The 16,942-nt window shown below is 37.9% G+C and overlaps 1 protein-coding gene across 10 annotated transcripts in view; it reads right to left on the bottom strand.

The window, feature by feature from the left end:
- The window catches only part of mtmr3 (myotubularin related protein 3), a 75,581-nt gene that overhangs the window by 9,555 nt on the left and 49,084 nt on the right, over positions 1-16,942 (bottom strand). For 8 of the 10 annotated variants that reach the window (XR_009515441.1, XM_059988247.1, XM_059988251.1 and 5 more), the window contains 10 exons: positions 16,496-16,609; positions 14,771-14,970; positions 14,512-14,643; positions 13,122-13,233; positions 12,629-12,827; positions 12,225-12,410; positions 11,974-12,144; positions 10,962-11,107; positions 6,919-8,347; positions 13-123 (listed from right to left, as the gene is read on the bottom strand). Coding sequence is in view for 9 of the 10 variants with exons in the window: in XM_059988247.1 (XP_059844230.1) it covers positions 13-123; positions 6,919-8,347; positions 10,962-11,107; positions 11,974-12,144; positions 12,225-12,410; positions 12,629-12,827; positions 13,122-13,233; positions 14,512-14,643; positions 14,771-14,970; positions 16,496-16,609 (2,800 nt within the window). In the remaining variant the exon portion in view is untranslated. The remainder of the gene's footprint in view (positions 1-12; positions 124-6,918; positions 8,348-10,961; positions 11,108-11,973; positions 12,145-12,224; positions 12,411-12,628; positions 12,828-13,121; positions 13,234-14,511; positions 14,644-14,770; positions 14,971-16,495; positions 16,610-16,942) is intronic. The other 2 variants (XM_059988250.1, XM_059988248.1) reach the window with 1 other exon arrangement.

A 16,942-nucleotide genomic window follows, 5' to 3' on the forward strand; every position in this document is an offset into this window, starting at 1 on the left:
TGTATTTCTCACCTCTGTGTCCTGTTTCTCCACTTGTTCCCAACTAGTTTCAGAGAATATTTCCGTGCTACAGCGAGATAAACAATTATGATCCACATTGCTCTCCGAGTCTGGGATTGAGGTCTAATTATAAAAAAGGTAACTATATTTCAAAATCATAAATGCATACCCAACACATTGTATTATCATGAACATATTCAATGAACAATTTTATTCCTATGTGCTTGTGGAATGTTGCATAAAAATAAATTAGGTAATGTTCTGGGTGTGGCACAAATTTGGAGATTCAAAGAATGTCAAAATAAGCACAAAAGCAGACATTTTGGCAGCCTGTTCAGTTCTTTCTGCATGAAATCACATAACTTGTTAGTTAATAAACAAGTCTGGAGTCTTTTCTGGAAATTTGTTAGAAGTTTGCTGGAATACAATTTGCTTTGTTACAAAGTTTTGATAATAGTTGGCCAGCATTTCAACTTCTGTTGAAAAATAATTACGTTCCTTTTTTATAAATGCAAGATGGATTTTGATTGCTATAATTTACAATAGCTGCTCAGACACTATTTTTTCAGTCTTAATGTAGATGAGACTGGTAATGAAAACTCAAGTGTAGAATAAACATTTGTAATAGTAACTTCAAATTATGATGAAGTATTCTATTTCAAAGGTCATACTATAACAGAAAACTAATCTTATTTCTGTTCAACTTTTCAGAAATACCATCAACTGGCCCAGAACTCACTTTCCCAGCTTGATCTAATCGTGCCAATGGGACAATGTTTGAACGAAATGACAGGGTAACATACTCAAGTCACTAAAGTAGACTTTGTGCAGTAGCAGATCCATAACCTCTCCTTGTTCTTCAGTGTTTTGCAGCTAAGTAAGGGATGAAGCTAAACTGTTGTCCACTCTCTCACAGATGAGGCCAAGTGCTTGAAGGGATGGGCAGGTGGGTGGTTTCAAAGGTTGTGCAGTTGTTGCACCATTTACTCTCAACCTCAGAGGGCTTCTAGTGAAAGGGCTGAAAGATCTTGGTGCCATCCCAAATGCTCTTCCTCCATATTGAGCAGTCACAGGTCACTGATTCCCATGTCGGTGTGAATGTTGCATTAGGTTTCCACAAGGAGGCTTCGAGAGCTTCCTAGGATGTTTTCCTTTGTCTGCCTGATATTTTCTTGCCTTTAGAGACAGGTGTTGATATGGCAGTGACGTGGTAGTCTGGGAAAGGATACCAATATTGATTCATGTGTCATGTAAATGGATTTGGATGATTTTGCAAAAGGTATTAACTTCCCAATCCCTCCAAGTACCTGCTGGAAGTAGTTCACATCTCAGAAGCATATAGGAGTGTGAAGATTACAGCTCCGCGTAGACCATGACTTTTTAATGCCAGGCTTCAAGTATCAAACTTCAAATACATTTGTTCAGATAACCAAATGCTTAACTGATGTACAATAGGTAATGGTGAATTTCAGTATCATTGGGATATAGGGATCTTTTTTCACTTTTCAGGGTCTATCCAGTGGGTGCCTAGTAATAGGGACAGTTCAGTAGACAACCTTAGTACTTCTTGGTTTGTTATCAAATTGTTGACTTGAGCTTAGTTTTTGAACATGCATGTACAATTTGTGTTGGAGGCAGCAAAAGTAAATCACAGAAACATACAGAAACAGGATGTTAGGGCCCACTTTGTCCATGCCAACCATGATCTCAACTGTCCACACTGGTCTTCACCTGCGAGTCTGTTGGGATCATCTATTGTATCCAGTGCTCTCAGTGTGGCCTACTCTACATCAGTATGACTTGATGCAGATTGAGGTCCTGCTTCATTGAGCATTTTCATTCTGTCCACTGCAAAAGGAAGAATCTCCCAGTGGCTACCCATTTCAGTTTGATTTTCCATCCCCATTCTGATGTGTGTCCAGGGCCTCCTCTACAGCTACCCTCCTCCAACAGGGTAGCCTTCAACCTGATGATACAAATAGCTATTTCTCCCCTTCCCTTCTCACTTGCTTATCAACTCTGTCTGGATTTCCTCACCTTCCCTTTCTTCCATAGTTGACAGTCCCCTATTAGATTCATTCTTAAGCCCGTTTCCTCTTCCACTTAGCCCCTCCCAGCTTTTCACTTCATCCCACCTCTCCTCGGCCCACTGATCTTCCCCCCACCAACTTGTGCTCCCTTTCCCTCTTCCCACTACCTTATTCTGGCTTCAGCCCCCTTCCTTTCCAGTCCAGTTGAAAAGCCTGGTCTGAAATGTTGACTGTGTTTCCCTCCACAGATGCTGCCTGACTTGCTGAGTTCTTCCAGCATTGGGTGCTGCTCAAGATTCCCAGCAACTCGTGTTTATGAAACTGCTGGAAAGAGGTCAAGTAACAGCTACAAAAAGAAAAAAACTGACGAAAGGTCATTAACCTCAGATAATTTCTCTTTCCACTGCTGCAGCATATCTGCTAAGTATTTCTTGAATTTTATTTCCTATTTCAACATTTGAATTGGTTTTAATTTCTTACTGATATGCACAATGATGTACAGCAGGACTACCAGAAAGCCTACATGCAGTATCAGCCAGCATCAACACTCCCTTAGCTTTTAGTTACCCATCATAGCTTTCATTACAGCACAAGCAGATCAGCATCTTCCACCATCATGCTGCAGCTCCAATGGTAACACAGATCACTAACAAAAGCAAACACTCACAGTACAGACATCAAGGGACGTTCACAAGTGGTGAGATGATATTTTTGGTGAATGGAGAATTAAGGTTAGATCTACAGGTATGATAGAATTATGCTAAAGTCTAGCCAAGAAGGGACTTCACAAATTACTTCCTTGTTTTTCCACCTGCTCCTCAACCATTTAGCAGGAGCGCTGCATACATAGGGCCCTTAATAATACTAAGGGCCCCACCCATCCTGCATACTCCAACCTCCTACCATCAGGCAGGAAACTACAATGCATAAGAACAAGAATGGTCAGGATGAGAAAGTTTCTTCCCCCAGGGTATTGGGCTTCTGAATTTCCTGCATCATATTTGAGGAATCACTGATTAATCTGTTCCATACCTTACAATATTTAATATGAATGCACTTCAGTTTGTCATTCATTTGCAGATTTTATCTTCACTTACTTTGATCATCTGATCAAACACTGACAATAATTTTCCTCTTGTCTAGTCTACTCCTGCACCATTTATGAGCTTTATCAGTTAAGCTGTGGATTGCAGTTAGACCATCAGAACATTGCCTTGGTTTCTGAAGTTCAGTAAAGATATTTAATCCCAGCATTACTCAGTAAAATATTTAATCACTTGTTTTGCCTTGATGACTCCAAAGCATATGGCACAGTGGGCTCCTGCAGAATGAAGTAATACCTTCTGCACCATACTCACTGACTTGCATGACTTATTGCCTTTGGACCACAGCAGCTGAATGTCAAAGGAATGAAATAGCTTTTGTCTTCATACATTTTCAATATTGACACACATTTCCCTACATAACACGTGTGTAATTAACGGCACACTTTACCACAGGTAGTCAATGTGATGACTCTGGAGCTTTTACAGGTTTTCTCAAAATGCAAAGTTCTTCAGTAGCTACCTACAATCCTTAGACTTTAAAATATAGAATACAGCAAATACTTACACGGTCATAACAATCATACAATTAGAAATTAAAATATAACCATTGGTATAAAGTTTACAAAACAGATTTTAACAAGGTGCATATAGAAAAAGTAGTCTGGTTATTAATCAGCAATTATGCAGGTTGCTTGGGTTGATACATTTTATTTCTAAAGGAATAGTTGACTCTGAAGGTAATAGTGTGGATGATCATTTTCATTTTACAGCTACATTAGTGGAATTTAAGCAACTGTTGTACTACTTAAGCAAACAAAAAAATATGAGTTTTAAATTAAACTTGCTCAGGCTCATTCCTTCAACCCATTCTATGTTCATCATAAAATAATGGACCACTTAAATGTTTATCAATTTTTACAGTACAAAATACTAAATTGAGTAACTATCTGTTTTGAAATCTTAACTTGCATTACAATACTTTGTCATTGCCTGACAAAGTTACTTCGTACAAAACTAGTTACTCATTTGATTCTAATGACTGCACACAAAAATGTTCATGGTAGCTTGTTTCAAAGTATGCAAAATTATAACTAGATTGCAGCCATTGCAATATTTTTTAAAAACATTCACCTGAAATAGTATTAATTACTCAGAATCAAAAAAATACATATTGCACCATCCAATCAAAATGCTACCATAAGTTACCATTAGTTCCAAAATATTTGAATCACTGTATACTTGAAAATTCAGATATTTTGCAGATTTTCATTGTCGATTAATTCTAAAAGATACACTGTACTGCAACTGATAAAAAAACTGAAAACACAGCAAGTGAACACATTCACTTCAGGCTGTTTTAAATGGTAACATTCCAGTGAAGCTGTGTGTTCTTCATCCCAGATGTTGGAGTCCCACAACACCCAGAGTCACTCAGGGAACTACATCTGCATGAAGTGCACCCAGATGCAGCTCCTTGAAGACAGTGTCAGGGATTTGGAGAAGTGAGGAGATCACTGATCGGAGTCACCCCCAAGTTGCAGGAGGCAGGTAGCTGGGTGACTGTCAGGAGCACAGGTGAATAGGCAGTTAGCACAGAGCACCCTGTGGCCATTCCCCTCAATAATGAGTAGGTTTTGATATTGTTGTGGGGGATGACGTCCCAGGGAAATGCAATGGAGACCAGGTTACTGGCATTGAGCATGGGTCCTTGGTGCAGAAGGGAATGAGGGAGGAGAAGGGAGTAGTAGTGATAGGGGTCTCAATAGTTAGAGGAACAGACAGGAGATTCTGTAGACATGAACGGGACTTCCGGATGGTATTTTGCCTCCCAGGTGTCAGGGAAAGGGACATCTTGGATCATGTCCACAGAATTTGAGAACAGCCAGATGTCTCGGTACATATTAGTTCCAAGACATAGGAAGGAAAAGTAATGAGGGCCTGAAGAGAGAATTTAGAGAGCTGGGCAGAAAGCTGAAATGCAGGACTGCCAGGGTAGTAATTTCTGGATTGCTACCTGTGCCATGTGGCAGTGAGGGTAGAAACAGGATGATTTGGCAAATAAATGAGTGGCAGGGGGATGAGAACTGGAGTGAAGGGACTTAGGATAGGGTGGATGGTTTAAAAAAAAGCATGCAGTCAGACTGTCAGGAATGGCAGGCAGATGATAGGACAAAATTGCAGCCAGCAGGGCGAGTATCAGCGCATTAGGGAACCAGAATCATAAAGGGGAACAAATACAAGTACTCAAAGTGTTTATCTCAATCCACGGAGTTCAACAAAAAAGGGTGGATGATCTTTTTGCACTTTTACAGATTGGCAGGTATGAACTGCTGGTCATCACTGAATTGTGGCTGAAGGATGTTTGTACTACATCTCAGAAAGGATGTGTTATCCATTGGAGTCCAGAGGAGGTTCACAAGGATGATTCCAAGAATGAAGGGGTTAACATACGAGTGTTTGGCAGCTTTGGGCCTGTACTCACTGGAATTTAGAAGAATGTGTGGGGATCTCATTGAAACTTACCGTATGTTGAAAGGACTAGATAGGGTGATCGTGGAGAGAATGCTTCCTATGGTGGGGTGCCCAGAACTAGACGGCAAAACCTCAAAATTGAGGGGTGACCTGTTAGAACAGAGGTAATGAGGAATTCTTTTTAAGCCAGAGAGTAGTGAATCTGTGGAATGCTCTGTCACAGACTGCGGTGGAAGCCAAGTCTGTGGGTATTTTAAAAGGCGGAAGTTGATGGTTTCCTGATTGGTCAGGGCATCAAATGATACGGCAAAAAGGCGTGTGTATGGGGTTGAGTGAAATCTGGGAACACCTATGATGGAATGGCAGCGCAGACTTGATGGGCTGAATGGCTTAATATGCTCCCATCTCTCATGGAAGCTAAATTAATTCTGCTTGGGAATTCTTTCAGATAGCAGTTTAAAAAAAAAAAATAGTGTGTTGAACCTGTCACCATTTTCCAGAAATGACAATTTAAATCCAGCTTATCATTTGACAAGTCAGGCTCAGAACAATGAACTTTAAGGTCTTCAATGATCACATTACATTTCAGAACATTCACAATTTTAAAATTGGGATCAGTAATCTTAAACTCACTAATAAAAGAGCTGATGTACTTGTTTGAATTAACTTGGCTTCATTCACCAACAGTTTGTGTCTGATGCTTTACAGCAATTTTGTAATATGACATCTTGAGGAACATAGTTCTCAGGATTCTGATTTCAAAGTTGGGTAATCTAAGACTGATTCCTTTATGGAGTAGAATGGGAGAAACTTCAGTTAATTGTATTAAGATTATGAAGGACTTAGGTTAAACCTATTTCCTTTGGCAGTGAGGTAAAAGGAAAAATCAAAAGAGTACTTTAAAGTAATTGGTGAAAAGATCAGAAGGGAGATGAAAAATACCTTCTCCACCCAAAGGAAGTTGAGGACAGGGAAAAATCAGTGCCTGAAATGCAGGCACAAAGGCATTGCATTTAAAAAATTACTTGGATGCCTACTTTAGGAGCTGCAATCTATGGGTCCATGGACCTGCAACTGGAAGATAGTCAGATTGGGCAATTTTGTCAACTGGTATAGATGTATATAAAAAAAAATCAAATGGCCTTCTTTGGGTCATAACTACGCATGACTCATGCGATTCTTTGTAATACCAACTAATCATTGATGAGTAACTGAAAATACAAGGTCTTAAATAAATTAGATGTCACACAATTTGTACAGTGTAGCAGCCATACTGTGCAAATGCAAGTGTTCACTTGCTTACAAAATAAGTGCATACTAAAGGCTTCAGTAACAATCAGAATATGAAAACTTAAATTTCCTATACTTACCACTTCATCACTAAACTCCCCATTAAAACGCAGTGAAGAATTGCTAAAATGCTGGCATTCCAACCTGCTCCATAGGTCTTGTACCTGCTTTTTCAAAGTTTCTACTTCTTGTTGATGACCTGTCTCCATCTGACGAAGTCGTTGTTGTATAACATCAGTGTATGTGGGCAGTCCATCATCATCCAAGTGGCTTCGTGTAGGTTGATCTGGACTCGTTATTGGCTGCTGCTTTCCAGAATAGTAGTGACACCACTTGATCTGAGGGTTTCTAAAATGGCCAGATGGAAACTGCAAAGAACTACAACTTGCTGCAGAAACCTGCCTACTTAACACCATTTTCCCTCTTACTTCATCTCCATTTATGCAGAGTCCATTAGCTGTGATATTTCTTTGAGCACCGGTCCCAAAGTCCATTGCTTTCTCAATTACTGCATTTTCATTGATCAGTTCTCCATTAGGAGTAAATCCATCCTTACATTCACTGAATGACAAGGCACAAGGAGGAGGTTGCGTACTCTGAATGCTTTTAACTGAAGTCCTGTTTGTATCCGTTGATCTGGATTTCACTATTGTATCCTGGTTTACAGGCAAAAACTGAGAAAAATTAGAGTCTGTAGCAGTTACCAATGTACCATTGGCCCTGGTATTTAGATGAAGTTTATTAGAGTAGGTTTGTGGCACATCCTGCTTTGCTCCATCTTCCGTTAATGTTTCTGTAGAACTTTCCAAAGTAGATATTTTCTCCTCCAGTTTGTCTGGAGCAATTAAATGTGATAAACAAGGTTGAGGTGTAGTAAAGTGACTTTCTGGTTCAATATGTGGGTCAAAGTCCTCTGTTGCAGCACATGGTTTTGCATTACCTGATGGGCAATCTGCTGCAACATCTCTTACATCTACTTGAGTATGATTAACGGAATCCAAGAAGCCCTCCTGTGTCTCTTCTTCTGAGCTTGTAACAAGCCCAGAATCAGGTTCAGCATTTTCCATTTCATTAGTTGCTAAAGTTTCTGAAGAGTCAGTTACCAAATGGTTACTCAAGCCAGTATCAAGATCACTTTCACTACTTAATACATTTACTTCTTGTTTTAGTTCTATTGTTGTCACATCCTTTGATTGTTCCTCCAATGTACCATCTTCTTTTGACGCTTCTTGTAAAATATTCTCTATTTGTCCTTCTCCAACACCAGCAGCAACAGAAAGTTCAGCTTCTAATGGGTTTTTTCCCAATTTCAGTGCTTCATTGCTGTAGGAATCATCCAGTACATTCCCATCCATCATTCCTCCTAATCCGACACTATTAAGTTCCAATGACTTGCGATGCTCCTGCCATTTGTCATTTAGGCTTGGATCACTGGAGCGTCTATTTGCTGTAGGCCCAGGGTTATCACAAACAGTTGTCAGGTTGTCAAATGATCTAGTCTTTGGTAACCTGTTTCCAAAAAGAAAGATGCTAGAAACCATTAACAACTAAATACACATCAACCCTACTCTTTTACCAACCAGATTAAATTTAATTTTGAAGTTCCTGCTCCTTAATATCACATCCAACTGTTTAGCACACAGAATACAAGTAATATAAATGGACACATTTTACATTTCAAAATCACCTCATATACAAACATCTATAATCTATTTTATAATCTTTTTGCATTCTGGCCTGAAAGAAAATCTCAATTTAACCCTTGATAAGTCAAAGGTACAAATGATGAAATATTAATTGAGCCGCAAAACAATGTGATATTCTCCAATTATGTATTCTGGAGGCTCAATTTTCAAGTACAGTAGAAGGAGAATGGTAAATTCAGGTTTGCAAACAGCATGTAATTAGAGAAAGCAAATAGAGATGACCATCAATAAAACTGTATCATACAAAGTTGTAAACACACCTTTAGGCACAAGAAAAATATTACCTAGAGGATGAGAATTTAGGCATTACTGAGAAGTACAGGAATTATTAAAAGCAGGTGTAAAGGATCAAGCAATTCAAGATTGCTTAATGTAATTTCCAGTACACAAGTGTAAAGGAGAACAAAATAATCTCTACTTTTAAAGGAAAATCTATTAATCTAGAGCTTAGTAGAATTTAGTCATAATCTCAAACTGAATGAATACAAAGCAGAACTGATTCCTTAGAGCCTTACTCAGAACTGAAAAAGTGATACTTAATAAAAACATTTCCAATGTTAATAAGATTTATAAGGATGGCAATGAAGAATTTTCTTCTGCTTATGAAAGGGGAAAAAAGAGTGAGCCTAATTCAGGAACAAAACTGGAAAGCACTTTTTCCACAAAAACAAATGTAATAATGTAACTTTTAGACTTGGATTTTCAAGCCTATATTCCTTCATCTGTGCAATTAGTATAGAGTAAATTTTGCCTGCTTCCATTTCCACTATTTCACCAAGTGTGAGTGCTTCTTCAATTAGAACTTAAGACCTTGACAGAAATTACTGAAGGTTAAAAAGCAAGCACAGTAAGTCATTAGCAAGGATATTGTTAACCTTAATTCTCACAGGGCAACAGTATATAGTTACTGTATTAAAAGGTGTAATACTATTTTCCCTGGAAGCAGTATAAACTATGGTCACTGTGTTAATTTCCGGTACAAGATGTTGTCAAATGAGTTGGGTAGCGAGCAATCTAGATTTGAATTTTCTGTAGGATAGAAAAATGAAAGAGGATCCCCTTAATTTTATAAAGTTTGAGGATTCAGAGTTGATACCAAAAGACAGATTCCTCTAATGGAGCAGTCCAGAAATCTACATCATAGTGGGTTGGTTATTTAGCACCAAGATGAGTAAAATATATTTATTCTATAGATTATGAAGCTTTGGAATCTTCTTAAGAAACTGTGGGTGCTTAGCCAAATACTACACCTAAGATTGGTATCAACAGCTTCAGAGCAGGGAAACGGTATGGTCTTGTCTGAAGATTTATTCAATGAAAGATAACGAACACTGGGGTCATTTGGCCTTCAGTACCAAATTTATACTATCTTGTATACGAAACATGGACAATGATAAATCTCATCTAATTATCAGGAAATCTCTTCTGCTTTATTTGCTCTTCCTAACTTTCAGTAACGATATCAGCTCCATTTACACAATAAAAATGAGCAAACCTAATAGATCACAATAAAGTGGGACACTATGTGGGAGTGTGTTCAAAATGTTAAAGGAATTGTAATGCATATTAGGTCAGAAATGTGTTCTCATCTTTGGCACAAAGGCACAAATCCAATTCAATCAACTTAATTTGCACTTTATCAATTCAGCACAATCTACAAGCAGGAGAAGCAGTACACTGTCTGCATAGGGAAACAGAAAAAAAAAATCATGTGAAATTACTGTCTTTTCCCCCAATCATGGGGCAGAATTAATGGAGCTCAGTTCTACACACAACTGTGCTCAACTAGACTAAACACAAATTTTAATTGATACTGGGTACTTAAAGAATCCCATTCCCTTGTGTGGCCTTACTTTAAAACCCGAATAGACAAGTAGGAACAGAGAAAATACTGAATTATAGCTGCTCTACAAAAAAACTCCACATAAAAGTCCCAGCTCAAGAGTGGTGCTGGTAAATATTCCAATAAATTAACACTAATTTCTTGATTTACACAGCTATGATAGCAATAAGAAATGGATTTTGCTCAGAGGAAAGATCCTAGAAAAGTATAAACTGCAAATATATTCTTGCTTTCTATTTGGTATAAACATTGCTAATAACATTCAAATAGTTTCATAAAATATTCCAGTATTAGTTCTTGCCACTTTCCTATCTTAGCCTATTTGACTCATCTGTGGGGGGGGGGGGGGATACTTATTTATAATCAGTTGACAGAAAAATAATTCTTTTACACGTGGGAATGCAGAATTGCTCATAGTTGCAGACAACTATTTCCACATTATTGTTACAAACATACAATTAAAAACTATTTAATAGAAAATCATACCAATCTATATGCACCAAGTACAATATCTAACATATCATCATATTGATAATTAATGAAACGCTAGCTGAAATGCTAGTTTGAAGCTCACCTTCCCAACGTCTGTTCTTCAGGAATGGACCTTGGAACTGGATAAGGGGCATAGTGGTCATCAGCAGGTGTTGAGGGAGATGAATTCGGTATGTACACTGCACTCCAAAGCATTAAATTCCTTACATGGCACACTGGATGCAATACCTAGTTAGATCAAACAAAAACATTTCTGCTTATTTAGAATACTTATAAGCAAAACATTAAGAAAAACCATTGTAAACATTTTACAAGTATGGTATTCTACTTAATATGAATTAAAAGAGAAATAATAGACATACAGGAGATAATCAGAAATGTAAAGACATTTTATCAGCATTAATCCCAGCATGAAATCCATAACATCTGGGCAAGTGTCAGTGTTAAGATATAGGTAATAATTCATTTCCTAGTACGCAAATGCAGTTGGGTTATTCTCAGAACTGGACTAAATAAATTGCACCCAATAGTCTTCCAGAGCTTTACAAATTAGATAGCTAATGAAAATAAACATTTCATATCTTGTATAATTAGATGTGCATTAAGTTTTAATTTTGGATTGAATTTGAACTGAACAATCCATGAATTTTCCACATGGTGGAAATTTTAGAAGATGCTTAGCAGAAAGTTATGAAGATTCTGGCATTCTTTTACTGTCATTATTTATAAATGAATCGAATTTTGTAATATATACTGACATATACTTTGCTTGCTAGCCCAAAATGTCTTAGAAAATCAGAATGACTGATTAAAATATCAGATTTCAGAACCTCAAAGACGGCCTAAAGCATAAAAATCTATCTTTAGCTTTCATGTTGTTTATATAATTAAAGCTAGAACAAAAAGGCACACATTGTAATATACACGTTATAACCTTAGTACAAATTTATCAGCTGTTTCTTTTAACAAGTTGAATTATTTGATATGATATGAAATAATTTATATTGCCTTAACATTTATAAAAATGCATTGGAAGGTCAACAATTAATTGCCATTGTACTACATCTAACATAAGCTGATGTAAACAAACATACAGTGTCAGATTGTGAAGTGTATAGGAGATTTTTAAAGGCTTTGTTGGCAGGCCTCAGTAGGGACCAAACAGAACAGGTTCTTTCCTGAGTGTGTTTCTCTTCACGCTCCTTTGCACTGTTGCACAGGAATGTTCCAAAAAGGCAAGAATATGTATGCTGCACCAATTTAACCTGTAAATAAAAAGAATATATTAATAGCCATTTATATTTAGATTAAGCAAGTGGCAAAATGGAAAATCCACTCCACTTACAAGGAATGCTTCATTAAACTCAAATGAACAAGGGAACTGCCTCTGTAACTGATGGACACAATCCAACCATTGAAGAAATACAGGACAGCGTTCATTAAAGTCATCCGAGTTTTCTCCATGGCCACACCGATCAGCAAATTTGTGACCAAAATCTAGCCATTCTGTTTCCACCAGTACCTGAAAGCCCTGTTTTTAAAAAAAAAGTGTCTATATAAATCAAAGCTCTCTCAATTGTAAAAAATAATTTTCATTACAGGTGTTTGTATTAAAATTCAGCAATTTACTGTTGCTCAAATTTATGAATACTAAAGAATATAGGTTTAAGAGTTAATTATATTTAATAATCCTGCTAACAGATCCAATTTGCATATTAAGTTCCTACAAAACTTAACATTTATGCACACCTCAATTGTTCTGTAATAAGGATCCAGCAGTAATTTTGATAGAGCCACTATCTGTGGTGTTCTGTCCCAGCCATCAGAGCAGTGCACTAAAACAGGCCGCTGGTCTCGATCGACTGCATTAATTACAAGTACTGCTGCTTTTAAGAGCATGGATAGATGCTGAAGCCACTTGGTACCTTCTAATGCTGATAACCAACTGCTAATTAAAAATCAATTGAGGAAAATTTTAGATTGATAATGTGACTTCACAGCAAACAGGACAATAACATTACAGTGATATACATAAATGATTATAAACAACCACCTGCATCTTGGCTGGAAATTAGTTTTAACTACAAATATGCAAAAAAACATTTGATGATTTATAACCAAAACTTAATTAGCCTGTGTGAAAATTAACTTGTGGGCACTTCCTTTCTGAAAGAAACTACAAAATTCAGATCATTTTTTATTTTCATAATTAGAGCAAAACAAAATGAAATTAATAACTTACTTTCCAGGGTCTGGCATTTGAGTACAGAGAAATCTCAATGACTGGAAACTCTTCCGAATGGAGTGAATATTTGCCATACCCATGAACACTACTTCGCAGTTGGGATAATACTCTGAGAGATATAACATTTGGAGTAGATTAAGTTACATACTAAATGAAAAAGACAAGCTGCCTTCACAATGTTAATGTTTTAAAAGCCTGCTCCTTTCTTAGCCAATAGCAATAACTTCTAAAATACATACACTTCTAAAATTCATACGCAAGTGATTTAAATACTCACCCATCACCCTACCAGCCTACAGATCCAACGTATAATCCTCCGTAACTTCCACCACCTCCTACGTGATCCCACCACCAGCCACATCTTCCCCTCCCCCCCCCCCACTCTCGGCTTTCCGCAGGGATCACTCCCTACGCAACTCCCTTGTCCATTCATCCCCCCATCCCTCCCACTGACCTCCCTCCGGGCACTCATCCCTGCAAACAGAAGTGCTACACCTGCCCCCACACTTCTTCCCTCACCACCATCCCAGGCCCCAGACAATCCTTTCAGGTGAGGCACCACTTCACCTGCGAGTCAACTGGGGTGATATACTGTATCCGGTGCTCCCGATGTGGCCACTTATACATTGGGGAGATCTGCCGCAGACTGGGAGACTGTTTCGCCGAACATCAGCGCTCAGTCCTCTAGCAGTGGCGGGATCTCCCTGTGGCCACACACTTCAATTCCACAGACCAGACCCACTCTGACATGTCTGTCCATGGCCTCCTCTAGCGTCAAGATGAGGCCACACACAGGTCGATGGAGCAATACCTTATCTCCCACCTGCCGGCATGAACATTCAACTCAGACCTCCGTTGATACCCCTGCCCCCCCCCCCCTTACCCCCATCCCTATCTATTATTTTTGTCTGGTTCTCTTTCTCTCTTCCCCACCACCTCACTATAATCTCCCCCCCAGCCCTATCTTTCTTTCTCCTTTATTTCCCATAATTCTCCACCTTCCCCGTCGCCCATTTCCCTCCAGCCTATCACTTCCCAGCTCTCTACTTCATCCCTCCCCCCACTTCTTATCCCCTCACCGCCATCCCATGTTACTTCACTCCTGATGAAGGGTTTCAGCCCAAAACGTCGTCACTACCTCCTCCCATAGACGCTGTCTGGCCTGCTGAATTCTGCCAGCATTTTGTGTTTTTACTTCTTTGTATTCCTGGATGACCCAACCCCAGAACATTGAAATGTTTTGGCAGGTGACAGGAATTAATGGCTATTTATATAATATGGCCAGGTTTAGTGGTGTACTTCAGCTATCTTTCACATATGTGAAAGTCCACCTCCGTTGGAATTAAAGGGTGATTTTTTATTTTTACATTTTCTTGTTGATACTCACCAGGACATTCACATCCACCACCCTTTGCCCTGTTAGCTACAGCTGCTGCATATGACCTTGCATCTAATATTAAAAGTTTGTGTGGCGGATTGCATATATTTTCTACTCCAGTTGTATTAGTCATTGAAGAATCTACAATACAAAAACAATCACCTTATCAGCAGGAGTATTACAAGGTAGTTAACCAAAAGACTTTAACAGAAAGTATAAATGTATTACTGCTGTTAGTAACTCATGAACAAATGATTACAACTCTTACCAAATTCTCCATCAGAGAGGTCACTGCCATTAGGACAATCACGCATATAAATGCCACTGACATGTTTCAGGGAGTTGCTATCCATGGCACAAGCTTTTGCAACAGATTGTATTAGGTGTTCATCATCTGCGTTCCTCCAGCCCCACCAGCTGACCTCTGGTTGACCACAGCGGGCAATCACTGCTCCATTACCCTGGTGTCTGAAAAACCATGAAGTTATTTATATAAAATTTGTACTAATGGTAATATATTCAGTAATAATCCTCTTCTCAGGTAACTGGATCATCAACATGCTTGCCCACATAAGGATCACTAAAAAAAAATTCACAGCATGATTGAAACATGCCAGAGGATATGATAGACTACTATTTAAATTGGGATTCATTTTACTTTAGGTATTATACAATACAAATGCATCTCAAGATGTTGGCAAACCATCTGGAGTCTTAAAAAATAATAAATTTATTCAGATTAGCATAGCATTTTAACCAAGATGGAGTATTACAAAGATACTTTTGCATCCACGTGCTGCTAACAAGACCAAAACTGCAGTGCCATAATTGTTTCCAATGGGAAAATAAGGAAAATTTGAAATATTTGAATCAGTAACTCAGCCGACTTATTCTTGTAACATCAACAGCAAGTAAATTGCTTACTAAGGCAGACCCCATTAATCCCACATAAAAATACAGTATATCGTTACTCAGATGAGGAATTTAAGTACTTCAAATAGCACTATGGGAATACCTTCACTACAAAGATAGTGAGTCAAGATGCTTCCAAGGATAATGAAGGATAGGCAATTAATGCTGGCAGCAATGCTCAAATCATATATACAAACAAAAAGCAATTTGCTTTTCATCACTGTATTGTTAGACAGATAAACTAGCTAAAAAGAATTTTAAAAAACATGCACATTCAGATCGTCTAAGTTTAACTGGACCTGCTAAATTACAAAATTCAGTCATAGTTTTTGAAAACTACTTTTCATGGGAGAAAAAATGAAGCAACAATGCTAATAGGCTATACAGGTTTCTCCCACAATCCGAAGGTAGAGCATTCCTATGAAACAGTTTGTAAGCTGAAATGTCATAAAGCAAACGTTCGGAAAAAAGGGTCACTAAGCCCAGAGCAGCTGAGATGGCAGCAGTAGAGTAAACAGTAACTGAAATATGAATTTGTTTAAGAGTGGGGAGGAAAAATATGGGAGTTGAATATTGTTGAGAATTATTTTTAAATTGAACATTGAATAAGTCATTAAGTATTCAATAAATTAAGCAGTATATCCACTGATTAGCCCAATAAATCAAAAACTCACTCAGAAAACTGGACATCATTCAGAGAAATATTTCTTTTCTTACTGAAGTCTTAAAAATTTTTTTTATATAAACTTTAATGATGAAAAGGAGGCCAAGGAATATCTTTATCAGATTTAGAAAATATTACCTAGTTCTCAACACCTCCAATGAGTTGCAATGGATATCACTCATGGAGGAATCTTAATATGTTTGTTTTCAAAGGCCTTTGATGTTTGGCAAACAAAATTTAAATAGAAATGGCTGAACCATCCCAACTACTGTGATGACAGGTCACAGTGCAAAGTGGTAGGGGGGTTCTTACACTGTTTTATCATACAGATATTTTCCCACAAATTTATATTTCATGTTCAAATGCGCTTTTAAAAGTACATTTTCATATATATTAACTTTGTGAATCTTTTGTCACCTGTAGACAACACTCGGAATTCTTTTCCATGATCTAAAGTTTCCAACACTTTCAAGCTCTTTATCAGTTAGCCAAGCTGGTACAAGTAATTGTTGTGGGTAACTGGCACATAACCTGCAATTCAAAGCAAAATACTATTTAACAATCCTTGTCATTTCAATCATCAATGAGAACATTCAATATGCAAAAGGCAACAAAATAGCTTAATATATTGTAGTAAAAGACGATGAAAGGATGTCATAATCACTCATCTTTGAGGCTGACTTTGCTGAACAATGATGGGCTTTCTCACCAGGTCAGAACAATCCTCACCACAAAATGGCGAAAACCAAGAGCTGGCATCCAACAAAGAAATTACCCCAGCTTTGCCTTTGGTCAAAGTGGTTAAGACTTTGAATGCTTAAGCATTCCTGACAATTAAACTGCATTGAAAAAAAAACTTAAATA

The sequence above is a fragment of the Hypanus sabinus genome, chromosome 13 (genome assembly GCF_030144855.1).
Source record: "Hypanus sabinus isolate sHypSab1 chromosome 13, sHypSab1.hap1, whole genome shotgun sequence".
NCBI lineage: Eukaryota > Metazoa > Chordata > Chondrichthyes > Myliobatiformes > Dasyatidae > Hypanus > Hypanus sabinus.